The 27,029-nt window shown below is 42.6% G+C and overlaps 3 protein-coding genes across 4 annotated transcripts in view; all 3 read right to left on the bottom strand.

The window, feature by feature from the left end:
- The window catches only part of LOC112264351 (rab11 family-interacting protein 4A-like), a 93,936-nt gene extending 86,057 nt beyond the window's left edge, over positions 1–7,879 (bottom strand). For both annotated transcript variants that reach the window (XM_042303185.1, XM_042303187.1), the window contains exons 1-3: positions 7,655–7,879; positions 2,048–2,135; positions 379–467 (exon numbers count right to left, since the gene is read on the bottom strand). In XM_042303185.1, the coding sequence (XP_042159119.1) occupies positions 379–467; positions 2,048–2,135; positions 7,655–7,864 (387 nt within the window). In that variant the 5' untranslated portion in view covers positions 7,865–7,879. The remainder of the gene's footprint in view (positions 1–378; positions 468–2,047; positions 2,136–7,654) is intronic.
- Positions 7,880–9,383: 1,504 nt separating this feature from the next.
- Positions 9,384–15,264, bottom strand: LOC112265261 (CCN family member 1). Its single transcript, XM_024442404.2, has 5 exons — positions 14,990–15,264; positions 13,769–13,982; positions 12,447–12,818; positions 11,993–12,171; positions 9,384–11,064 (listed from the first exon to the last, which is right to left on the bottom strand). The coding sequence occupies exons 1-5, from the start codon at positions 15,038–15,040 to the stop codon at positions 10,759–10,761; spliced, it is 1,122 nt and encodes a 373-aa protein (XP_024298172.1). The 5' UTR covers positions 15,041–15,264; the 3' UTR covers positions 9,384–10,758.
- A 4,321-nt stretch (positions 15,265–19,585) lies between these two features.
- LOC112265260 (ATP-dependent RNA helicase DDX39A) lies at positions 19,586–26,005 on the bottom strand. The gene is made up of 9 exons (XM_024442403.2): positions 25,917–26,005; positions 24,641–24,849; positions 23,789–23,916; positions 23,094–23,370; positions 22,664–22,782; positions 21,645–21,776; positions 21,220–21,329; positions 20,274–20,566; positions 19,586–19,831 (listed from the first exon to the last, which is right to left on the bottom strand). Exons 2-9 carry the CDS (start codon positions 24,846–24,848, stop codon positions 19,815–19,817), a joined length of 1,284 nt encoding a protein of 427 aa, XP_024298171.1. The 5' UTR covers position 24,849; positions 25,917–26,005; the 3' UTR covers positions 19,586–19,814.
- Between the last annotated feature and the right edge of the window lie 1,024 nt (positions 26,006–27,029).

Raw genomic sequence — 27,029 nt, 5'->3', positions numbered from 1 at the left:
GCCTACAATAAAATCAAAATAAGTAATGTTGGTAAAGACATACATTTGTAAAGGTATGGTACAACTCACTATATTTGATGATGCCTGTTAATCCATTGTGTGGGAGTTTGCCTTGACTCTGGCTAGAGTTTATGTCCAGATTCACATGCTGACATTAATCTAGGTTAATCCGTGCAGGGAGAGAAACGACAGTGTAAAAATGTAACCACATTATGGGTCTGATTTGGGATGAAGGGCTTAGAAAGTCAACGCTCCCATGTTACAAGAAAACAATATAGTTTGAGGGTTTCACATGACTTTTGACTTGGTAATGAAAAGAGGGGTGTACAACTATAGAGGCTGGCCTGGCGAAAGGGCACACACACACACATTATGTACCTGGTAGTAGTAGTAACCGTTGTCGGTCTCATAGGGACTCTGTGTGATACTGCGAGCTCCCAGTGTGGTCTTCAGGATCCACTCACAGCCTAAAAGAGAGAGGGGGAGAAGGTGTTCCATACATACTGTATAGAATAACATGATATTCTTTAACTCCCACTGTCAACTTGTCTCTCCATCCCTGGGTAGCTTTTCTTTCCATCAAATGAAATCCTTGATGTGAGACCTTATTTAGGAAACGTGCACTTCTGCACGTGCACTTACTTTTCTCCTATCTATAATTCAACACACACATATTCACACAGACAGTGAGCCAACAGTGACACACGAGGGGCTGAAGGAGTTTGTTGGTATGAATTAATGATTGGTTGGGAGTAGGTTAGAAACGCAGTCTTCGGCTTTGTAAGAGGGAGACATGACGGCTCAGCTTTAACTTGGAGTGGGAGTAGACTAGTAGCAGTTTAATCTGACTAAAACAGAGCCTTCAGTCCATCTGTGGTTCATCATCCTAAATTCACATTGGCACCTGACATGACACCACGCATGCACCGTATTAACAAGGCAAACTCCCTGTGCCCATACCCTGCCTTAGCGTCACTGCACCATCTGTGGGTTGTGGATTTAGCCCCAGGCTGCAGTGGCTGAGCTGGGGCCAGAGTAGAGGCAGGTCACTGCTAAGCATGCACACCTGTAGTCAATCAATTACAATGGAGCTCTATGGGGGGAGCGTTAGATGTTAGCCGTTGACGTGTTTGGCCCCAACAATACACAACAACATCCTCGCAGGGCTGGTTCCCCACTCATGTGTCCTGGTTGGTTGGTTTCCCACTCATGTGTCCTGGTTGGCTGGTTCCCCACTCATGTGTCCTGGTTGGCTGGTGTCCACTCAAGTGTCCTGGTTGTTATAAACAAGCCTGGAGTGTGTAGCAGGGAAAAACAAACTAACCTGGTTTACAGGGACTCTCTCTCTCTAGACAGGCCAAAGAGGAGGCCGGCCGGTCAGTTAGAGCAGTTATGATAAGTTGGCAGAAACAAGCCTTGAGTGTGTAGCAGGGAAAAACAAAGTGACCATAGTGAAGATGTTAAGATTCAATCATGGGCAGGATTATCATAATGTCAATGAATGACTCACATAGCCCAAAGCAGACTTTTTATTCTCTAAATTGTAGGGCTTCACTTTTGATTGACACTAACTCTCCAGCATCCTTTATGTCTCTCCGCCTTCACTTTCTGATGCTGAGGCCATTGTAAATGCAATATTCGCGCCAAGTTGTACTTATTTCTGTCTGAGCTTTGATTGGTTCTCTCAGAAAAAAAATATTTTGGGGGTTTGAGCTAGACTACCTTCTTATGAAAAAGAGTACAATATTGTTTGAGCACAATACCATTTTGTAGGTAGGCTGTGTATGTATGAACATGTGACTCAACTCTACTCCATGGTAACTACATGGTAACTAGGCAGTAGGAGTTACCCATCCTCTTCAGTCCCAGCATCTATAACCTGAGTAGGAGGGTAATGGCAGAATAGTGTTGCTGAATGATGCTCTTCTGCCTCAGTGGGAAGACACCATATGCATGGATGCACATGCACGCAGACACACACACACCAGTAAAACTGAATTATGCAGTTGCCGATGGTTGGTTCCCTGTCCATGCCTCTCATTCCTACCTTTGATAGCCAGCACTCCATGGCAGAAGTCCTTGAAGTTGATCCTGCCCTGAGCATTGGGGTCCAAGCATTTGGCCAACTTCTTCACCTGGAGAACATGGGACAGGCAACAAAACGGCTGAACAAAAACAATTTGTCATGGGTTTGGCTTCATATAATACAAAGAGAATCTATGCAAACGTACAGATGAAATTGTAAACAACCTGTCAATGTCTGACTCTTGCTGACAGCTGTGTGTGTGTGTGTGTGTGTGTGTGTGTGTGTGTGTGTGTGTGTGTGTGTGTGTGTGTGTGTGTGTGTGACCTGTAGCTGTGAGCCTCCCACCACCACCTGTTCTAACAGTCCCTCTCTGAATCACTACTGAGTCACTACAACACACCTCATGTTGTTATGACCTAGAGATGAAGTACGGCTCTTCACACATAGAGGATGTCACTCATATAGAGCACACATCATGAATGCATAAGACTGTGTGTGTGTGTGTGTGTGTGTGTGTGTGTGTGTGTGCACACACACACACAGTGGGGCAAAAAAGTATTTAGTCAGCCACCAATTGTGCAACTTCTCCCACTTAAAAAGATGAGAGAGGCCTGTATTTTTCATCATAGGTACACTTCAACTATGACAGACAAAATTATTTAAAAATCCAGAAAATCACATTGTAGGATTTTTAATGAATTGATTTGCAAATTATGGTGGAAAATAAGTATTTGGTCACCTACAAACAAGCAAGATTTCTGGCTCTCACAGACCTGTAACTTCTTCTTTAAGAGGCTCCTCTGTCCTCCACTCGTTACCTGTATTAATGGCACCTGTTTGAACATGTTATCAGTATAAAAGACACCTGTCCACAACCTCAAACAGTCACACTCCAAACTCCACTATGGCCAAGACCAAAGAGCTGTCAAAGGACACCAGAAACAAATTTGTGGACCTGCACCAGGCTGGGAAGACTGAATCTGCAATAGGTAAGCAGCTTGGTTTGAAGAAATCAAATGTGGGAGCAATTATTAGGAAATGGAAGACATACAAGACCACTGATAATCTCCCTCGATCTGGGGCTCCATGCAAGATCTCACCCCGTGGGGTCAAAATGATCACAAGAACGGTGAGCAAAAATCCCAGAAGCACACGGGGGGACCTAGTGAATGACTTGCAGAGAGCTTGGACCAAAGTAACAAAGCCTTCCATCAGTAACACACTACGCCGCCAGGGACTCAAATCCTGCAGTGCCAGACGTATACCCCTGCTTAAGCCAGTACATGTCCAGGCCCGTCTGAAGTTTGCATTTGGATGATCCAGAAGAAGATTGGGAGAATGTCATATGGTCAGATGAAACCAAAATATAACTTTTTGGTAAAAACTCAACTCGTCGTGTTTGGAGGACAAAGAATGCTGAGTTGCATCCAAAGAACACCATACCTACTGTGAAGCATGGGGTGGAAACATCATGCTTTGGGGCTGTTTTTCTGCAAAGGGACCAGGACGACTGATCCGTGTAAAGGAAAGAATGAATGGGGCCATGTATCGTGAGATTTTGAGTGAAAACCTCCTTCCATCAGCAAGGGCATTGAAGATGAAACGTGGCTGGGTCTTTCAGCATGACAATGATCCCAAACACGCCAGGAGTGGCTTCGTAAGAAGCATTTCAAGGACCTGGAGTGGCCTAGCCTGTCTCCAGATCTCAACCCCATAGAAAATCTTTGGAGGGAGTTGAAAGTCCGTGTTGCCCAGCAACAGGCCCAAAAGTAAATAGCCCATCCAACTACCTCATCCCCATAATGTATTTATTTATTTATCTTGCTCCTTTGCACCCCAGTATCTCTGCTTGCACATTCATCTTCTGCACATCTACCATTCCAGTGTTTAATTGCTATATTGTAATTACTTCGCCACCATGGTCTATTTATTGCCTTTACCTCCCTTATCTTACCTCATTTGCACTCACTGTATATAGACCTTTTTCTACTGTATGTTTGTTTATGCCATGTGTAACTCTGTGTTGTTGTATGTGTCGAACTGCTTTGCTTTATCTTGGCACGGTCGCAGTTGTAAATGAGAACTTGTTCTCAACTAGCCTACCTGATTAAATAAAAGTGAAATAAATAAAATAAATAAAAATACAGTTAATAAATAAAACCAGCCAATACCAGTCAGAGGTGAACTGGTAGATCTCGGTTGATGATCCTGTGTAATAGTCAACGTGAAAGTGAGGAGGGGGAGACAGAGGGTGTATCTTACTGTAAACAGCCCATAGTACCGACCTGCACTCCCTGTGATGGAGAAAATGTATGCAAATCTGTAGCCGCTCCCACCATCAACCAACATCCACATCTTTCATGTGGGCTGAAGCAGAGACACAGGGGTACTGTACTGTGCTCATGAATTATGCATTTAATGCACTTTAGATGCTGCCTGCAACTCTTTCAACTCCTACTTTTAGACTGGGGCTGGTAAAACAGTGTCATGAAATGGTAAATGCTGGGGATAGAGACCTGCTAGTGACTGAGAATGACTGTGTGAATACCAGAGAGATTGTGTGTGTGTGTGCGTGCTTGCGTATGCGTGTGTTTGTGTGTGTACGTGTATGCTCGTACATTTGTGTGCATGTGTCTGAGAATGTGGTGGGAGACAGTCCTTCAACAGACCACACACACACGATGGGTCCTCGCTCCCATCTGTCCAACCTCTGCTATACAGCTGTGCATCACCATCCCTCACTGTGTCAGCCAGCTGTCAGTCAAAACACACACCAGACGATTACGGCTCTAATGCCCTAGTTACTGTCAGCACGGCAACTGGGTCAACAGGAAAGTACTGGGTGAAATGAAGGCCATTGTGTTGGATGATTTGTACCAGTGAGTCTGAGTTTTTAGGAGATTAAATTCAGTTTTGCTGGATTAGGAGGAGCAGGGGATCAGTGTGACTGTGAATGGGTGGATAGAGGGAGTGGACAGGATAGGTCAGAATATGGGAGCAGTGAAAGGATGATGTTGAGGTTACGTGTTGCCAGTGGGACACTGAGAGGTCCAGACAGGTTTAATCTCATCTGCATCATGTTCTGTGTGCGTAACTCAAATCAAATCAAATGTATTCATAAAGCCTTTTTTACATCAGCAGATGTCACAAAGTGCTTATACAGAATCCCAGCCTAAAACCCTAAACAGCAAGCAATGTCGATGTAAAAGCACAGTGGCTAGGAAAAACTCCCTAGAAAGGCAGGAACCTAGGAAGAAACCTAGAGAGGAACCAGGCTCTGAGGGGTGGCCAGTCCTCTTCTGGCTGTGCCGGGTAGAGAGTATAAGAGTACATGGCCATTAAAGCCAAATCATTCTTCAAGATGTTCAAACTTTCATAGATGACCATCAGGGTCAAATAACAGAGTGGAACATTGTGGTCTAATAAAACTATTGAGAGAAGCTTTGGAGAAATTGTTTAGCTGAAAAGATTTAGCTTCATCGAGCTGCCTCTTTCTCAAATGCTCATTTAATTTTGAACTAAGGTAGTTCCAACATGAGAATTCAGTGTCCATATAGACCTATTCACTACATCTGCTGAGGAGAGTGTTGATGCTACATGCATAGTTGAACACCCACACTACCTACTATTAATAGCACCCCTTTTTAACCCCTATCCACATCATCAAGCGGTACCAGAGCGCCAAGTCTAGGTCCAAAAGGCTCCTGAACAGCTTCTATCCCCAAGCTATAAACTGCTGAACAATTAATCAAATGGACACCCGGACTATATACATTGACCCCCCCCGCGCTGCTGCTTGCTATGCATAGTCACTTTACCCGTACCGCAACTAACCTGTACCCCCACACGTTTACTCGGTACTGGACCCCCTGTATATAGCCTCGTTATTGTTATGTAATTCTACTGTTACTTTTTATTTGTACTTTATTTTATTTAGTAAATATTTTCTTAACTCTTATTTCTTGAACTGCATTGTTGGTTAAGGGCTTGTAAGTAAGTATTTCACGGTAAGGTCTACTACACCTGTTGTATTTGCGCATTTGACAAATAAAATTTGATTTGATCCATTTTCCCACAGTCCATGCAAAGCATCCCAAAGGAACCAATCAGAGCTAATGTTCCTGAGAAGTGATAAGCAACAGAACACGGGGGAACCAATCAACACTAATGTTCCAGCCCTGTGACATACATTGGAACACAAGGGACTTGTGTGAACAACAACCTATTTTTGGATGGGCCTTACTTCAGTATCATTGTTAATTATTCAACAACAGTTAAAACATCAAGACCAAACTGGTATCATTTAGCCAATGACAAAGTCGGGAGTGTATGGGTTGTCCAATTAAAACTGGTCTGAGATCAGTTTATGCTTATCAACCTGTGGGAAGTTGAGTGCATCCATCCCCAACTCACACTCAGAACAGTAGGACACACTGCAGGACAGTGGACTCCTGTAGAGCTACGCAGATCTGCCTGTGTATGCACACTATGGCACCCTATTTTGACCAGGGGGACCAGGACCCACAGGGTTCTGGTCAAAAGTAATGCACTATATAGGGAATAGGGTGCCATTTCGGACACAGCCTATGAATCATTCTTACTGGGAAAAGCCTGTATGGAGACAGGCAAAGTGGTCTATTACCAACCTAATTACATTTACAAAGATACAGACCGCCAATTAAAATAGTTAATTGTTCACATAAAGAGTGCCAATTCATTGCACACAATTATTATTCAGACAGAGCAGGTCAGTGACGGGTTAGGATACGATAAAATCTCTTGGGTGCTTTGCGCTGTTTCTAGTCTAGGCTATATATCTGTTTCTGAATCTACACAGGCAGGTCTATGCATGCTCGCTCCTGGCTCACACAATCACCCAGCCCAGTTCAGCAGAGCGCAGCCATGCCATGACAAATGGCAGAAGGCTTGTGTTAAGCCTAATTTATAACAGAGAAAACTCCTTTACTAAAACAAACCTGTCTGTCTATGTTAATTACTGTGTTGAGACTGACACGTTATATTAAATATCAAAAGGCTGATGCAATTGAGAGCTGTTGGCTATAGTCCATTAATATCGTCAGAAGAACACAATTAGCCTATTTTCCAGTCCCTCTCAGTAGATGACCTCATTTCTCTACCACAAAATAACACATTTGGACGAAAATGAGTTTCACTTTTTGGGCCAAAATTAGAGCCTGAATTACAAGGAATGGGAGAGAAAGGCTGAATCATTTGATCTCACTGGAAAGTGTTACTGTACTCTCCTCCACAGCCACACTGTGAACTAGTTCTAACGTTAACAGTTACTTGAAAATAAAATCTCACGTATATCTTGTATTTTAGCATCCAAGAAAATATACTTTTACAGGTGTAAGACACTTTGTTCAGCTTTTGGTACAAAGAGCCTGTTCCACTTTATGGTATAGGCTATATGTTCCGAATAGCCAAACATGAATGAATTAGTATATTGTAAGTAAATATCTATGCATGTGTAATAACATAGTCTACACAACATAACACACAACAAGAAACATAGAAACGAAGCCTTTAAACGTATAAACAAACGATACTGTAGCGCAACGTTACTCCATAAAACACCAGGTGATGCTTGATTGGCATTTATATTACCTCGTCTCCTTGGCCGAACTGTGAACCGAGGTTTACGAAATGCTCCACGCGAATATAACCATCCGAATCCTCGTCGCACAAGTCGAACACCTCTTTGAGTTTCCTGAGGAACAGCAGGAGCTGCTCCGCATCGGGAAGGACACTTTCCATCGGAAGTTTGTTGTCCTGAGGTTGAAAACCCGACTTGAACACCGAAGCAGAGGGCGCCATCCCGGAGGCGAGAACCACCGCTGCACTGGCGCGCCCGACAGCAGCATGTTCGTGACTTCACGAACTCAGTAGAGCGCGAGGACCACTGGATGCTGAGAGTTGGAAGAGATACACTAGCGCGAGCGGGAAAACCCCATAAACAGCAGCCAGGATTAAATGGATAAAAATATTATGAACATAACGGACGAATCATTGACTTGAATGGGGACAGCAGTCCTAGTCATTATAATTCCGTGCATTTAATCCTATCCGATATGCGAAATCCAGAAGGATAATTTTTGATAAACTGGGAGTTGATGACAGGTAAAGTAGCCAATTTCGCCCAAACCTAATATACTGTTAAAAAATCACCACCTGAGGGCGAAGTTGTTCTAGACACATTTTTTTGTCCTGAATGAGCAGCCTACTGCACGTTTCAGTTTTTCAGATTTGGATGTCCACACAACATGCTTTTTATTGTAAATGTCTGCATATGATTATGTGAGAATATCAGTGTTGTCCTGTGATATCTCTGTGTTCAGTACACTATAAAGCAGATACTATTCAATACATTTAATAATAGGTCTAAACCACCTAAACCTCAATGTCTATGGTCCCCAATGGGTCTCTCCATACATTCTGCCCCATACTGACTGGTCTAGTCCGTGCATCCCCCAGAATCCACCCATGCCTGGTCTGTTTGTGTTGATGGAATCAATACTGGAGTTCCTGTTCAGTGATAAAAAATAACAGTGGCTTTTTAGCATTTTTTTTCACCCAGGCCCAGCCTTAAAGGTGTAGTCTTAAAGGAACAGTTTAGTATTTTGTTCATTAGTCCGCTGTTAGTGATAGCTCACCCAAATTACAAAATGGCATACAGGCTACTGGTTTCCTTATTGTTAGCAGTCTATGGACAAGGTATGACAGCAATCCATGCTTGGTTTTTGTTTCCCTGGTTACTGTCTCCAAATCCTACATTTTTTTGGCATGTGTGGCACAAAGATATTGATATTAGCATTGTTTTGTGCTTACTGACCAAATCATCCTAAAGTATCTCAAATTGATTGTGTAGCTCGGGGAAGTTACTATAGATGATTTGGACATGAAGCATGAAAAATGCTTATATCAGTACCATTGACTTGCATTGGATTTGTGCCAATAGTGGAAACAGTGACCATGTAAACAAAACCTAACCAGTGACTACTGTCTTACCTTGCCCACAGATTGCGAACAGGGTAAGGAAACCAATGTGTCATTTTGTAATTTGGGTGAACCATCCCTTTAACACATTCCCAAAAATGTCAGCAGCCAAGAAGGTGTGTTTTGCGAATCATTTCAGTTGATCAACCTCTTGCTAATCAAATGACTGCCAAATGAAAGAATTTGAAACGATACAAGCCAAGTTGAAATAAAACATCACATGTAACTGAAACTCTGAAGCAGGCAGGTCAGCTTTGTATCATGTCAACAACTAGTGCCATATTAATAGCTGGGCTACATATTCTCAGTTATGACAAACACACATTTGAAGTAGACGTTGTACAATTGTATAACCGTTTTATTGTAAAACATTTCATTTGACAGTTTTGGAGTAACAAATCATAATTAAAGATGTATAAGCTATAGTTTTTCAGATTTCAGGAACAGCATACAATACATGAATGAATCCCAAACATATACACAATATTGAAAATTATTCGCCAATGTTATTCATTGATTATTCTCTATTATTATTATGTATTCATCATGTTTACTGGTATTATTGATTACATTATCTCACTTTGCTTTAGCAACAGTGGCTTTGTCATTCATGTTAATAAAAAAGAGATTAGAGGTCATTTGAAGTCAATTGGTATTGGTCCAGTCATTTCTGAACACGTCTCATTTACAGACAGAGCTCCTTTTAGTACTGCAGTCAGTGGAGACAGGCTATCATTACCATTCCCTGCATAGAGAACTACTTTGTGCACTATATAGGGAATAGTGTGCCATTTGAGACACATATTTCTTTCATTACCACCTCTCACATAAACCTCTGTTTTTAGACAGCTCATCATCCCAACTACACTGAACGTCACGCTCTACTGCAGAGAGTTCGTGTCAAGTTCTTTGGACCAGAATATGAATAAATAATGTTAATACTCGAGTACCCTGCGCTGAGCTAAATGCTCCATCTTGTCAGTCTCTTCGTCAAGACGTTTCAGCCCATCCAGGCTTGACGTCACTTATCTTCTAAAGTCACTGTTCTCAGTGCATTGAGTTATGCCCCAGTATCCCGCCAGCCCTCATAGAGCTGGGTTGTAGTCTTAGTGCACACCCTAGCAAAATGTTTTGCAATGGATAACCAAAGCAAGTATTTATTATTGAACAACTTCAGCTTGTCCCTCCCTGTGTCAGACTCTTTTCTTCCATTCGGTGCCTAGTGAATATGACCCTGGTTAGTGTAGGCAAAGCATCATATCACTTTATACAGAAAATAACCCTGTACAGTTCCTTCATGTGTTTCTATTCTACAACACAGTGCTGTGTGGTCACCCGTTTCTCATCTGTTTCTCTCTGTCGTTGCTGTGAAGGCCCTAGCAACTCATTATGTCACACCGTAACTAAACAAAAACGCCAGGTGGGACTGTAGGCCGGAGTTCAGAGCCATGACTGAGGAACATTCAGGAGTGAATGGATCACCTGTCAATCAAAACCACTCCAGTCAAACATACAGTAAGTACTTTACTATTTGGGGGTTTGCTACTATAATGCCAGGCTTTCATTGAAAGCCCATTGTGAAGCTCAGTTCTGTTATTTGAGGCCTGCAGAGAAAAACACCCTCAAGGCCCATGGTATTTTTTTTTTTTAAATGTCACCCTTCCCTTGTCAATGTTCTCAGTCAAGTTTGAGGATTCTGTTCAAACACGATCAAGCTAGTCGATGAACTTATGTGTGTCTCCATACATCCAGTGCTGTGGTGGCAAGGCCACTTCGTTGAGATGGCCACATTCCTTGCTACACTTGCACGACTGGATGAACATGGCGTCTCTCTGGAAACGCTCGCCATCTGGGCACACAAAAGTCACAGGAACGGTGCGCGTGCGGTGCGGCGAGCAGCAGCGGCCATCCGTACACATGCCGCAGTAATTGGGCCGGTAGAGGCGGACACTCTGACACTCGCCATACGACAGACGCATGGGTTCTGAGGCTTTTGGAGTCGGGGAGCACTTCTTGCCCTTCTGTAAAGGGAATAGAAGGAGGAAGGGGATGAGGGGATGAGAGAGAAAGAGGGAGATAGTCAGAGAGGGCAGAGGAAAGTAAACGTTTCATGCTGTACTGTTGGGGCACCTGTATTGTTTCAATAAAAGGACAAACTTTTGCAGACATCTTTAAAACATCTTTAAATTAAATGTCCGGAAGGCTTATGCAACCAAATCATGAACTTATCACTTATCACTAACAATGTGTCAGTACTGAAAACGAAACTGAAGTTTATTCAATTATAGTAAAGTTATGAAATTAACTGAACACAGTGACAAAACAAAGTTTTAAATCAAACTCACTGAAACTCATTAATCTCACACTCAGCCAGACAGAGGCCTTATTAGTCTCAGTGGTAAATCAGCTATAATCTCCCAGCCCACAGTGGTGCATCCCAAATGGCACCCTATTCCCTACATTGTACACTACTTTTGACCAGAGCCTTATGGGCACTGTCAGGAGCCCTATGCGCCCTGGTCAAAAGTAGTGCACTAAATAGGGAATAGGGTGTGGCATTTGGGTCGCAAGCACTGATCCAGAGAAACAGATGAGGATTAATATAGACACACCATCTCCCTGGCTGAGTGCACAGGGCCCAGGCGCCTAGCTATGGACAGTTGCTTGGCAGGAATGCCGCGGGTGGGGTGGAGGGGACTATATTTAAAAGGGCGCCACCGCCACAGTGAGTAAATCAACGCTAGTCTGTTCCCACCAGGACGTGCTCCGCAGAGGAAACAGTCTAGGGGGTTGTGGGTTTGTTATCAAAGTGATATCAGATCAGTAAATGATAACGGAGATATTGTTACTGCCTGGGATGATGATGGATGAAAATATGTGCAGTCACACTGATGGGCACACAGACACACACTACAGTTGCCCACTGCATTGTCTAAATATGGAATTTACCTTGGGCGGGACGGCTACGTCACCGCAGGGCCGGATGGTGCACAGGCGAGTCTCTCTATCCAGCTTACACTGGGCATTGTCGTTGGTGATGCGCGAGGACACTCCCATCCCACAGCTTCGTGAGCAATGGGACCAGTCCGTTGTCTGGACAACACACTTCTCCAACGAATTCTTCCATACTGGGAAGGGTGGGAGGAAAAGGAGCATGGGAGACAAAGGGAAGGAAGGGAGTTATAGGGAGAATATACCTCAGAGGGAAGAAACAAGGATACATGACTGACTGATGTACAAACAAACATGAGTAACTATCGACAAATAGTCCTCAACTATTATACCAAAAATGCTAATAGTGCTAGCGATGATCACTCAGTGTACATGATAAGCTACAGCCAAGTATCTATCATGATCAATAACAATGCATTTGGTCAATGTCAAGAGTGCAACAGCTCCTCACCAGGCAGGTGCTTGTAGCCTTGTTCATTTTCCCAGCCCTTTCCTCTCTCCACCAGCTCATTGCCAAGTGTGTTATCCGGCTGGTACTGGTCTGGATGAGGTTTGGGTTGTGTTGGTTGGCGATGTTGCTTGGTGGGGGGAAGGCGCCAGGTACCCTTGTGGCAGTCCACAGTGAAGCAGCACTGCCCTGGCACCCTGACCAGCTGGGGGTAGGGGCAGGAGGGGATGGCGGGGGGCAGACGGTTGGAACAGAGCAGGGAACAGCCCACGACGCCGTCGATGCAGGTACACTGGTGTTTACAGCCGGCGCGGAAATTCTCACCGTTTTGGTAGATCCTCCCGTTATACTCACACGTACGACCCTCCTTTCTTGCTGTTAAGAGAGGGAAATGAGGAGAATGCATTGAATTCCATTGAGTTCAGTTCAGCACAGTACAGTACGGTACAGTTCAGTACAACTCAATTCAACTTCATAATTCCTTTAGGGGCAATTTAGATGGATACTAAGACCACTTTGAGGTAGTAACATATTTATGATTTATATACACATAAAAACATCAGCAGGACCAAGGAACTGCTTACTGTCTACAGTGTGTAATGTGCTATCATGTAACGAGGGGGTATTTTGGGAACCATCCATCCATGTCTCTGGAGAGTCTAAATATGAGGATGTGTTTTAAAGTCAAAGTACAAGAACTTCCACTGACAATTCCAGGTATGACCGGGAGGAATCTGTCATATACTCCAGATACACCAGCTGAAACCACCTTTACTCAAGCCTCCCCTTAACTAGCAAACACACAATAAATGACACCAACATGGCACACAGATTGTAACCCAGAGAGAACACTTAGATCTAGAGGGAGGTCAGAGAAAGGAAGTCTTGTGAGTAAGAATCCAGAAGAGTCTCATTGTCTGCATGTCATGGACACGGTGGAAGCCTCCAATCTTAGTCTATGAAGGATTGGAATCTTGGTTTGATGTAGATAGAACTAGTTCCATTTTGGTCTGTGAGATTGAGCTCCATAAGGAATCTACTTAACATCCAAATATCCTCCCCCACTGGGATACGTGTTAAGTCCTGGGGCTGTGGTGACGTTCAACACATGGTTGAGTCCTACGGTAATATTTCTCATACATGCACCCTAAGATGCTATCACATAAAAACTCAGCATCAACTAACTACTACACATCACACTTGACAAGATATACACTATTTACACCTCATCATAGTTCCAACACTGAACACCTACAACCTTCATTACACACTTTGAATCCCAACACTTCCAAATGCCCCACTTCCTCCCCCTATCACAACCTTACCCCTGCAGATGCCCTGGGCCAGGGTCACGTCATTGCCGTAGTTGCACTCCAGTCCTTTGTGGTGGTCGCAGGGCATCATGGGGCTGCAGTCCTGGTTCAGCTGGGAGGCACACACCTTGCAGCACCCGCAGCCGTCGGCCACCGCACTCACCCCGGGGGGGCACGAGAGGGGCATGGCTGGACACTCACATACCGCCGGGCAGCTGGCACCCACCTGGAGGTGTGGGGAGGAGAGAGGAAGAGGATAGAGGAGAGGTTTAGGTTCCTAGGCATAAAGAAAGTAGCATAGGAAAGGAAGTCATTTTTGTCATGTAATTTCTTGCCGTGGTCTGTCTTCATGGGTAAAACACCCATCGTGATATAGATGCTCTAGGAGTCTATTGTGATATTTTTATAGTCATTGTGAGATGTCAACTGATTATTGTGTCCCCTTTGGAGTGGTTTTGAACACCGTTTACAATGAATGTATGTACTTGAACTTCAATTTGAAGTAGTCCATTTAATTTGCTCATATAATTTCTATCCCTTCATCCCCGTGGATGTCTTGTCTGTCTAGGCAGCTGTTTAAGTGTTGTACCCAATCCCCTGCCAACTCGTGAATCGAGTAACAGTACATTAGTCTTCCGTGCCAACTTCTTCCAGTAAAAAAAATAAAAATCAACAGTATGTAAAAAGTCCCACCCTCAGACAGTGAGTCAAAGTTATTTGACAAGCACACACATGCCTATAAAAAAAAAGACACAATTCAAGGTAGGACTGGTAGGCTACAAAAAAAGTCACATTTTACATTACTGTGCCCTTATAACTGATTATTCCTGTAATCAGTGTAACCAGTATTGTAATTACTCATTAGTACACTGGGTTAGGATTACTACTGTAAGTACATTGTAACTAATTGTAACAATGAGTAATTACAAAAAAAATTACACTGTAATTACACGAGCAGTTACAGTAACACTCTTGTAAAAGTGTTACCAAATAGTCTGTAGGCGACAGCAGTTTGAAAATATATATCTTCAGTTAACAGAAAAAAAACACGGTAGACAAAATTCTCACTTGTGTCTCTCTAAAATACAATGACTTGTGTATGAGTCAAATCACCGCCAACTGCTCATTACAAAACAGTCTAAGCAATCCACTCATCCATTGCTATTTTGTTGCATGATTTGCATATGATCAAAATCATACTAATTTGACAGCTGGCAAGGTGATACGACTTACCTGACTGGTGACTGCCATTGTCAAGAAAACAAAGATGATACGTTTTGCCATAATTATTGAAAATCCCAAAGAAACAGTAGACAGTTGTCAAAAAACAAGCTCTGACCCCGTTATTAGTCTGCTTGAAGACAGTTCTGAACTTTTAAATCCTCTTTCAAGAATAGACTACAGTCGCACAGTTGCGTTGGATGAACAGAAGTCGTTGAAGTGTAGAGAACAGTTATTTTCATCCCTTCCCCGAGATCGTTACAGCACTCTAAAAAAATCATTCAACAGAGAGAGTATTCTGATCTACTTTATACCAACTCGTGAGCTACGCAGAAACTCCGCCCCATGCGTCGCCATATGTCCAGCCAATTATCATTCGGGCAGCGGGCCAGACATTCCAAATGGGTGGAGTTAAGGAGAGGGCCACAAATTGATTGGGGGCGTGCTTGGGGATGAATACGGTCATTCATAAAAATCCGTAGAAGTAGTCCGTGTTTATTTTATTGGCTGGACTAGAATGTAACCGGTGCTTTTAAGTCACATTTAGGCTTACTGACATTCCACCTTTGTAGCCACCGCTCTGCTAACACCAAGATAACTATACCCGGCTTGCTGGTGAGCAGTGCAGACACTCCCAGTACAGTACAGTAATACTTATAGCAACAGCACCTCAGGAAAGGCGAAGCATTCCGGTGGTTTTGATATTAGTGTAACAGTACAAAAAATGTAGTCAAGGTGAAATGCAAAACGTTCAAGTTATATTAAGAGTATAGGTATTACATGATTTCAGGGAAGTGAGACCTTTTCTACCTACTTGTGGCTTAATAAAACCTTGTCCATTTTGTGGACTGCACATATGTTTCATTACTTCTACTTCCACTAAAGAACGGGTACTGGGTCTTGATTGTTTAAAACGACCCCCATGTCTGCCTAGCTTTCCGTCTTGAATTGAGGTGGTCTGTTCTGACACAGCCATGAGGATAAACCTTGGTGTGTATTGTTGTAAAGTTAACGGTTAACCCTGTTTATTACTAAAAGCCCATGTGAGCCCATTGTGCATCTTCTCCCAGACTCCCACTCAATACTACATTCCCATTTCTCCCATCAAGTTCTCTTTCTTTGTGGTTAGCTACTCCCTTGTGCTCTTTCCATTCCTGACACACCTCAAACACACAACCCTTATTTGATGATAGAATGCATGAAATATGATAGGGAGAATATGCAGGTGAGAACAATATGAACGGTTGACAGTCATATTGGTCTCCTATAGACTGCCTATAGCAGCATTGCTGTTGATAGCAAAGCTGTTTTGCAACAGTTACTACTCAATAGAGCGTTGTAGTCCACAGAGCTCATATGTAAATAGAGTTGCCTCTTTGAACTGGCAGGTGTTTCATTGTTTCTCTTTGAGGGGCAGTGGTTCCATATTTGAGTTGTGATCCACCGAAAGCCTTTTGAATGAACCTGGTTCCTCTAGAGGTTTCTTCCTATGTTCCTTCCTTCTAGGGAGTTTTTCCTAGCCACTGTGCTTTTTCTCTTTGGGGTTTTAGGCTGGGTATCTGTAAAGCACTTTGTGACAACTGCATATGTTTGAATTTGATTGACTGCATTAGCAGCGATCCGGAAGGAACTAGCCACAATTTACTAGCTAGTCCTCACCCACCACTCAGGAAACACTGCTGTATGGCTTAAAAGCTGTCTACATCCCAAGCTATTCCCTATATAGTGCACTGCTTTTGACCAGAGCCCTGTAGGCCCAGATAAAAAGTAGTGCACTATAAAAGGAATAGGGTACCATTTGGGATGCACCAGTGGTAATGTGACCATTGGAGACGGAAGTCATGGCCCATCTATTTTAATCCAGGGGTACAGGATTTGGGAGACCCATTTAACCGGCGACCACAGGTTTTTGCCACATCACTGAGCTGGACGAGACAGACTGGGACATATATTTTTTTTAAACATGCTTTTTCAAAGACTAAGGCACCAGCCCATTTGAGAACAAGTCAAGTTGGAGGTTATTCATGGTTTGACAATTGTTGAGGTCTGTCAGAAGCCATATGATAAATAGGCCACAGGAGGACAAGACTGTCTGTCCCAAATGGCACCCTATTCCCTATGTATCCCCATTTGGGATGCATATTATGACACAACGGAAGAGAGAAATAGCTGATATTGTGTTTCTAAGGCTAGTCACACAGGTTGAACACAATACAGATACAGTACATTAGAGATTGAGGAGCACAATACTATGCGTGTATCCAAAATTGGTCCCTATTCCCTATGTAGTTCAGTAGTTTTGACCAGAGCTCTATGGATTTTGGTCAAAAGTAGTCCACTATGTAGGGAATAGAGTGCACTTATGACACAACGGAAGAGAGAAACAGCTGATATTGTGTTTCTAAGGCCAGTCACACAGTGAACACAAAGCATGGAACTTGATACAGATAAGACAGTGCAGGAGAGAATGAGTGAGTGGCTGAGAGCAGAATGGAGAGAACAAGGAAGACCAATGGAAGCGATGGACAAAGAACTGGGCTGAGAAGAAAAGAGTGTGAGAAGGCTTGCCTGAGAGGGAGAAGAAAGGAGGCGTACAGGGATAGAGGGGGAGAAGTGGAGAAAGGGAGGACAGGTGTTTTGTGGTAACAGAGCTTGTTTTTTCAAGGGGAGGAGGTAGCATACACCACATCTCCTGCTCCGCCCCTATATGTGGTGCTACTGACAGCCTGGCGTAAAGTACAGTACTTCACAAAGAAAACAAGCTATGGTGTGAAGATTTCCCTAGGTAGAGACCTAGAATCAGTTTCAACTCCCCAAATCCTAACCGTAGTCATTATGGGGAAAGTTCAAAACTGACCCAAGATCAGCGTCTAGAGGTAACTTCACCCAACACGCAAAAACACAGCACTATGGCCTGGTCTTACCCAGCATATATTATAACCTTTACATTTAAGATAACTTAAAATACACATTTGCCTACATATTAGGATTTAAACGGAGAGGGCTAAATATGTTACAATTTAATTCCACTAATTATCAAAATAACATTCTGAAATAGGTCGACTGAGGAGAGGAAATGTAGTAGCCGTATTCTGAAATAGAAAATAAAACAAGTTTGTGCATGAATGTGAAGAAAAGGGAGAGGGAATAGAGAAAAGGCAGAGGAGAAAGAGGGAAATAGAAATAAAGAGGAATAGAGTTGCTCCTAGTTATTATATATTGAACAAAAATATAAACGCAACGGGCAACAATTTCAAAGATTTTACTGAATTACAGTTCATATAAGGAAATCAGCCAATTTAAATAAATTCATTAGGCCCTAATCTATAGATTTCACATGACTGGGAATACAGATATGCATCTGTTGGTCACAGATACCTTAAAAAAAAGAAGGGCGTGGATCAGATAACTAGTCGGTATCTGGTGTGACCACCATTTGCCTCACATGGGGCGGCAGGGTAGCCTAGTGGTTAGAGCGTTGGACTAGTGACCGGAAGGTTGCAAGTTCAAATCCCCAAGCTGACAAGGTACAAATCTGTCGTTCTGCCCCTGAACAGGCAGTTAACCCACTCTTCCTAGGCCATCATTGAAAATAAGAATTTGTTCTTAACTGACTTGCCTAGTAAAATAAATAGAAAAAAAACATCTCCTTCTGAGAGTTGATCAGGCAGTTGATAGTGGAATGTTGTCCCACTCCTCTTCAATGAATGTGTAAAGTTGCTGTATATAAGCTCTGTATCCAGAGCATCCCAAACATGCTCAAACGGTGACAAGTCTTGAGTGTTTGCCTGTTACGAAGCCGAGCTTCTTACAATTTGTACAGAAATTCTTCAGTCGTGCAAACCCCCAGTTCCAGCCGTCCAGGTGGCTGGTCTCAGAAGATCCTGCAGGTGAAGAAGCTGGATGTGGAGGTCTGGCATGGTTACGCGTGTTCTGTGGTTAAGCCGGTTGGACCTACTGCAAAATTCTCTAAAATGACATTGGTAGCTTACTGTAGGGAAATTAAATTAGCTGGCAACAACTTGTGGACATTTCCTGCATCTGGCATGCCAATGGCACACTCCCTACAACTTATCTGCAGCATTGTGTGACAAAACAGCACACCTTTAGTCCCCCAGCACAAGGTGCACATGTAATGCTGCGTTTAATATGCCACACCTGTCAGGTAGATGGATTAACTTGGCAAAGGAGGATGTAAACCAATTTGTGCACAAAATGAGAAATAGGCTTTGTGCACATACGGAATATTTCTGGGAGCTTGTTTCAGCTCATGAAACCAACACTTTACATGGTAACAAAAATATTGTAAAGTGTATATTTGTAAAAAATTGTGTTTAAATGCATGATCATAACGCCACTTACTGACAATTGATTCTGATATTCTATAGTGTTAATCTAGGTTTGTCTTCGGACTCATTTTATTCAACAATGAGATACTGCAATGTGAAAATCCAACTTCTCTCTAATTAGTAAGTATGGTTAAATTCTGCTAACTTTCCCAGGGAGGGAATAAGCAGGGAATCACCCAACTGGGAAGTCTAAATTTTTGGAAATTGCCAGAATTTTACAACTCCATTAATAAGGAAAAAAAGAAGCCATACAGTGACATAACATTGTATAAAAAGTTTTAATTTCAATTATTTTATTAACCTAATAATAGAAAACCATTAACAGGGAAAAGAACATTAAAACTGCAGCCTCGGGAGGATAAAATCAAATAAAAAGTGATGCTTACTTAAAAAAAAACAAAATACATTTTTTATTCTCCCTCTCCAAAAAAAAGACAGGGACAGAGGGGCACGCATGCACACGTCTTCACTGGTCAGGGGGTGATTTTTCATCTGGACTGTTCAACTGAAACAAGAAAAGAGGGAGAGGTTAGTTTATAGCATCAAGCAGTGTACCTACATAAAATGACTGGCAGATGCTGGGAACCAAAAAAATACCTCAAAATAAAATAGATCCCTTCAGCATAACTACACAGAACACATACTTGGAATGACTAAGTAATAATCAAATGCTCTGTCAGCAACAATTGCAAGCAGCACTGGCATTGCAAACAGTAATAATGAAGGAAATTCCAAAACCCAGAGGAATAAATGAGAAGTGAAAACATGGTTATCTGAAATGGCATCCTATTCAGTGCACTACTTCTGACCAGAGCCTATGTGGCTCTGATCAAAAGTAGTGCCCTACATAGGGAATAGGGTGACAGTTAAGACAAAACATTAAAAAGTACTGCAGTAGCACATGAAATCCAAAGGAGTGCTAGACTAGTTGGTAGAATATAGATTACTGTAGGTGGAGATGTCAATCTCTTCTGGGAGCTCTGCCACGTTGACCTCGAAGCGGTCCTGCACATCGTTCAGGGTCTTGGCGTCAGTCTCGTCAGACACAAAGGTCACGGCCAGACCTTTCGTCCCGAACCTGCCAGCACGGGCCACTCTGTGCAGGTAGGTGTCGGAGTCCTCAGGCATGTCGTAGTTGAAGACTATGTTGACGCGCTCAATGTCCATCCCTCGGCCAAACAGGTTGGTGGCCACCAGGATCCGCCTCTGGAAGTCCTTGAACTGCTGGTACCGGGAAAGCCTAGGAATCCACAGATTTAAAATAAGTAGAACAAGCATTATACTTCCTGCTTCACTCCTGTGGGTACACTGAAACTGTGACCCACAAACATGTAATCTGAGAGAAGGTTATTGTTCAGGCCCTCTGGATAACAGCTTCTGCTACATGACCATTATACAAAATGTGCATGTAAATGAGATCCTCAATTTGATTGCTCAACTCCTCTCCACCTCCTTTTGAAAAAAAAAAAAAGTCAAGTAACTGAGGAGAGGAGAAAATGTGCTTGTATGAAATTAGACTCAATTCACATCATGAAAATGACATTTACAGGGGTGGAAACAAATTCAAATGTGCAAAGTAGTATACATACAAAATATATTTAGCTAGACATTTTGTGCTACTTATCATTTTAAATATGTGCATGCTTCTCATCAGAGGAAGCAGCTGATTCAAAAGGAGAGGGGTAGATGTCAAAACTCTTCAGGGAAGGACACTTGTGCTTCCTCTGAAGGAGGTGAGGACACAGTTTACCTACTAACAAATTAACACTCCTCAACCACTTATCGGTTTACGGATAAGAGGGCGGAGTCAGCGAGGACAGTCTTGTCCAAATGAGAATTTCCCAATGAGAGCCAAGACCCAATCCCAGTTTTTCCCTCTCCATCAGAACCCACCTCTCCTCCTGGGCCATGCCCCTATGGATGGCGATTGCAGGGAAGTTCTGCTCCACCAGCAGCTGAGACAGAGCCACACAGCGCTGCACAGACTTCACAAAGATCACCACCTTCAGACAGGGGAGAAAATGGCAGTGAGACACCAAAGACAAACATGGGGCACAAACCCATGCTGCATCTGATGTGGCACCCTGGCTTTACCCTGGTCAAACAGATGTACACTCCAAAGATGAAAAACATAGGACATAAAACTCACAGGCAGAAACTTTGTCAGTGCATAGACAGAGTTCACTTGAATAAGTACAATTGCATTTAAAACACGACTTTTAAATCCATGGACAAAATACATTCAACCCACTAAGATTTTAAAATAATAATAATTACGTTTTAGCATAAAAATCTGAAAATATTTATTTTGTCCGTACCTGGTTGAACTCAAGCACATCGAGCAGGTCGAAGAGCTTTCGGTTCTTCTCGCTATCCTTCAGCTTGCAGTAGTACTGCTGCAGACCGTGCAGCGTCAGCTTGGTCTCATCGTCCACAAACACCTCCATGGGCTACAGGAGATATTCATTAAGCACCAAACAGAACACAGGGAGGGACTACCTAGACTTTCATTACAAAACATTTTGTTAGATTCACTAGGACACACTAGCATGGGGAAAGTGTCACTCTTTGGTCCAGTTCTATAAACCTAGCTACATTAAGTGAATACCTGAGTAAACCACATTCTGTGTTGGTGAATGAAGAACTAGAAATGTGATTGTTAACATCAATTATTAGTACTAGAGCTGGATGGAACTTCTAGCTTTAATGCAAGGACTGTTCCTCCCGAAAATGTCCAGAAGCAGGGGTAGAGCCCCAGATCCTGGTTAAGAGTCACTCTGCCCCACCGACATGGCCACTTGTGAGACAGTCACGAGCAGGCAAACTTAAAGGGTCTTGACTTGAACTTTTTACATCACTATTAAACCATATGCAAAAATCACTTAACTATCGTTTAAAAAAAAGGGACAATCAGCAGTTTCTATATCAATTTTTGGACATTTAAATTAAAATAATATAACAAATGTCTCATGAGCTTAGTTCAAATTTGTACCCCATCAGAACCCAAAATAAGCTTGTTTCACTCCAATATTTGTCAACAAAGTAAATGTAAAAAATAGCCTCAAAACATGGTCAAAATTATAATTCTGATGTCATTGATGGTCAGTCCTTGCATCCATAGCTCTACAAATTTGAGTGGTTAAATTTCTCCAGACGAATCCCTCAGCTTTTTACCGAAACAGGGCGAGGAAGATGCTTCATGTTTCTACTGCCGAATGCCTCTTTAAAAGTGCAATTTAGGGAGATTAACCAATCTGTGTGTGTGTGTGTAAAACTGCTACTTTAAGTTTCAGAACATGTACATAACTTGTGGTTACAAGAACCCCCTCCAACTTACATCCTGCATGAACTTGCGGCAGACAGGGCGAATCTCTTTGCTTAGGGTGGCACTGAACATCATGCACTGCTTCTCGTGGGGTGTGAGCCTGAAGATATCCTGAACATCACGCCTCATGTCTGAGGGAGAGACGATAGGAAAATAATGTCACAAAAAATAGCCAGCCCACTCAGTCTGAAATCAGAGTACTACGTCAAATAAAATGTAAATACACTTTCCTACTATATGGCAAAATCCTTACTTAAGTCACACCATCTATCACAATCTGTTCTAAGATCCACTACTACTTAGTATGAAAGTGTATTACAAGTGCATTCTAAGTGGTATGCTAGTAGGTACATTCAACACGTTTTCAATTGACTGTTCATCTTTAAAGTTTCAAGTTACTCCCATCACGCACATCTGGCATCATCCCCCCTGTCCTACTCACCCAGCTGCTCCAGCATCTTGTCACACTCATCCAGGACAAAGTGCTTCACGTTCTTCAGGTTCAGGGTCTTGTTGCGGATGAGGGCCAGGATGCGGCCGGGCGTACCCACCACGATGTGGGGGCAGTTCTTCTTCAGCACGTCCTCGTCCTTCTTGATGGACAGGCCCCCGAAGAACACGGCTGCCTTGACGGTGGGCATGTACTTGGAGAAGCGTTCATACTCTTTGCTGATCTGGAAGGCCAGCTCTCGTGTGTGGCACATCACCAGCACAGACACCTGGTAGACAGAGAGGTAGGAAGGGGAGGATGTTTAATACAGGGCTCGCTGAACATCAGAAAAACACACGATTATCAAATAGGATAGAAAAGCAGTGTAAAACAGTGAGATTAAAAACAGAACAAATTCAGACTGCAATAGGGTGGCACATTAGGGTTTGACCAATGTAGGCTGGCATCATAAATAAGCATTTGCTAACTGACTTGCCTAGTTAAATATATAATAAGTTGCCGACAAGAAGTTAACACTTTATGCAAGTTTCCCAGATACATATTAAGCCTATTCCTAAACTTAAAAGCAGTCAATGGATTCTCCAGTGAAAGCTATTTTTAGTCCAGGAGGACTAGGCTTCAATGTGACCGCAATTCAATGGCTGCGTCCACAGTGTAAAGATGAATTTCACTATTCAAACACTCACCTGCCCATCCACAGGTTCAATCTGCTGCAGGGTGGCCAGTACAAACACAGCCGTCTTGCCCATACCAGACTTGGCCTGGCACAGGATGTCCATGCCCAGGATGGCCTGTGGGATGCACTCGTGTTGGACTGAAAGACAGAAACACAAGTATTTTTTATTTTACTAGGCAAGTCAGTGAAGAACAAATTCTTCTTTACAATGATGGCCAACGAAAAGGCAGTGACACAAAACTACATTGAGAGACCTAAGACAACATAGCAAGGCAGCAACACAGCATGGTAGCAACATGGTAGTAACATGGTAGTAGCACAAAACATGGTACAAACATTGGGCACAGACAACAGCACAAACGGAAAGGTAGAGACAACAATACTTCACACAAAGCAGCTACAACTGTCAGTAAGTGTCCCTGATTGAGTCTTTGAATGAAGAGATTGAGATAAAACTGTCTAGTTTGAGTGTTTGTTGCTGAAGAGACCTAGGGATGTGTGACCTTTGGGGACATTTAACAGAATGTGACTGGCAGAACGGGTGTTGTATGTGGAGGATGAGGGCTGCAGTAGATCTCAGATAGGGTTTTATAAATAAGCATCAACCAGTGAGTCTTGCTACAGGTATACAGCGATGATCAGTTTAAGTATGATGTGATCTTTGAAGGGGAATACATGTATAACTCAGTGAATTACTTTCAACCAGGGCCCAAATATAGAGCACTACTTTTGAACAAAGTCCTATAGGTCCTGCTCAAAAGTAGTACACTATGTCAGGAATAGGGTGCTATTTGAGACAGACAGAATGGACAAAGTAAAAGACAGTCCTTGGTTGAAGGTGGGCAGTGCCTGCGAGACTCACCTTCAGAGGGATGTTCAAAGCCGCAGTCGACAATGGCGCGGAGCAGCTCTGGTTTGAGCAGGAAGTCTCGGAAACCGGAGCTGTGGATGGAGACATAAGAGCCCTTTACCTCCTTCTTGCCCGCAGGTGTGGTGGTCTCCGGGGCAACCTGAGGCTCCTCATCCTCTTCATAGTCCAACAGCTCGTTGTCAACGTCATTCTCTGCCATTCTAGAGAAGGGGTACTTGCGTTAGTTGAAGCTAGGAAAGACTGGAGACTAGTTTTTTTTTTTTGGGGGGGGCTGTATGAACAGTAAATTCAGAAGGTTAATTGTAATGTCAATTCAATACTTGATGTAAAATTATTCACCTTCTAACCTTAGTTACAAGAATCGTAATAATTTAATGTAACTTCACTTCCTGAATTGAATCCTAGTGAAACATCGCCGTCTAGCACAGAGTTTCCCGTACTCGGTCCTGGGGACTCCAAGGGGTGCACGTTTTTTCTCCCCTAGCATTACACATCTGACTCAAATAACCAAAGCTTGGTGAGTTCATTATTCGAATCAGCTGTGTAGTGCTACCGCAAGAACCAAAACGTGCAACCCTTGGGGACCCTAGGACCGAGTTTGGGAAACGCTGGTCTGACGTGTATTCCTACACAGCATTAGCTAGCTAACGGCTAGGCTAGCTGCTAATAATGCTAGTAGCAGGCCGCATTCACACCACCAAAGTTTACATTTGACACAATCATTACAATTGACCTAATAACAAGGATTGGACCAGCGACCACCCAGTAACTCAGACTACAGTAGTTAACCAGTTGCCATATTCAATTAAGTTAAGTTAAACAGGGAGTCAAGCCTCAAACAATGGCAGCCGCCTCCACTCATTCAAAATTTGACAGAAAAGTGCTATAAAAAGGACAATAATAGGTTCCAAATGCAGGGTGGAGATTCTGAAACAACGTCGACTCAAAATAATAACAAGCAAGACATTTCTAGGGCCTAACTTCACCTAAAATGTAATTCTCGGAACCGACCTGCGACACACTGCTAGGAGAAGTTAACTGCTAACTGACATGACCGTGCTAGTACTAGCGTTAGCTTGACGCAATGCTAAATGTGTTAGTTAGCCAGATCGCACAAGGTTTTAGCAAAGATTAACAATAAATATAGTCGAACATTGCTATTTATGAGCGTTATGGAAAGAGAAATAGATGTCTCCATTTTACAATACATGTGATATTGAAATTTACTCAATACTGCACATTTCTTATGCAATTAAAATACACTTACTTCTCGGTGGTAATTCAAAACGGCTTCGACTATCACTGCTAGCTATGTTCACAGGGGCAGTCCTCAAGTATTTTCGTCCGGAAGCACTGTGCCCGTGTATTCGTGGACACTATTGGTCAATTTTAAAGGCAATCTCCCCAAACCGGTCTGAAAACGAACCATGATTGGCCTATTCAAATGTCGATCTTGAAAACAACAGCAAATAAGGCGGGATTTCACCTGCTAATTGTGGGCATAATTTCTTGTTTGACAACACTGTTATGAAACAAGTACACTGTGATAGCCTTATTCAGCAATAATGTAAACATTTCTGCTTTCTGTAAATTATAGCTACGTATGACTAGGTTTCCTCACCAAGAAATTATTTCTGAATTTAGATTCGAATCGATTAGATTAATTTATTAGTCACATACATAGTGTCGCAGATGTAATTGCAGGGTACAGTGAAATTCTTAAGATCTGAACTCCAACAGTAAAGGTCAAAAAGATAAGCGAATGAAACAATATTAAAATTAATAATAATATACACCATATATACATTTTTATTTACAACATTTACAAACCAACAGCCTGCATTCATCCAGTTTGTATAAATTATGATAGAAGTGTGACATGACTGTAAATGAGTATCTTGGACAAATAGGCAGTTGGCTTAATAAAACATGTATTCATAATTGGCAATATGTGGGCCTGCCCTGATCATATCAGCTTAACCACATCTGTCTTCCCTCACCAAACCCATCAATGATTAGATTTATTTGACCATAATAATTTGTTTGGTCCATATTATTGACACTAAATAGATGTTATTTTAACCGTAGCTGTTAAAAGTCCAACAGTGGGAGTGTGCAGCAGACTAATGATGGCGCGACAATAATTCCTGACTATTTCAGTTATGGCCAACAGAGGGCAACATTTATCCATAAAATACGATTAAACCTCACTGAACCAAAGTGAATTGGGTTACATTGTAAACTTTATAGAGATTTCGTATGTGATCAGAAACGATGCATTCATTTCCCAGAGTGGTCGCTCTGTGTTATTGTAGTTGACGTAATCGGGTACAATGGCATGACGTAATATATGAGCCTATGACGTAAACGCACTCAAGAG

Source organism: Oncorhynchus tshawytscha, linkage group LG02 (assembly GCF_018296145.1).
Source record: "Oncorhynchus tshawytscha isolate Ot180627B linkage group LG02, Otsh_v2.0, whole genome shotgun sequence".
Lineage (NCBI taxonomy): Eukaryota > Metazoa > Chordata > Actinopteri > Salmoniformes > Salmonidae > Oncorhynchus > Oncorhynchus tshawytscha.
Note: the sequence above shows the minus strand (reverse complement) of the source record. Positions and strands in the feature narration are given on the sequence as shown.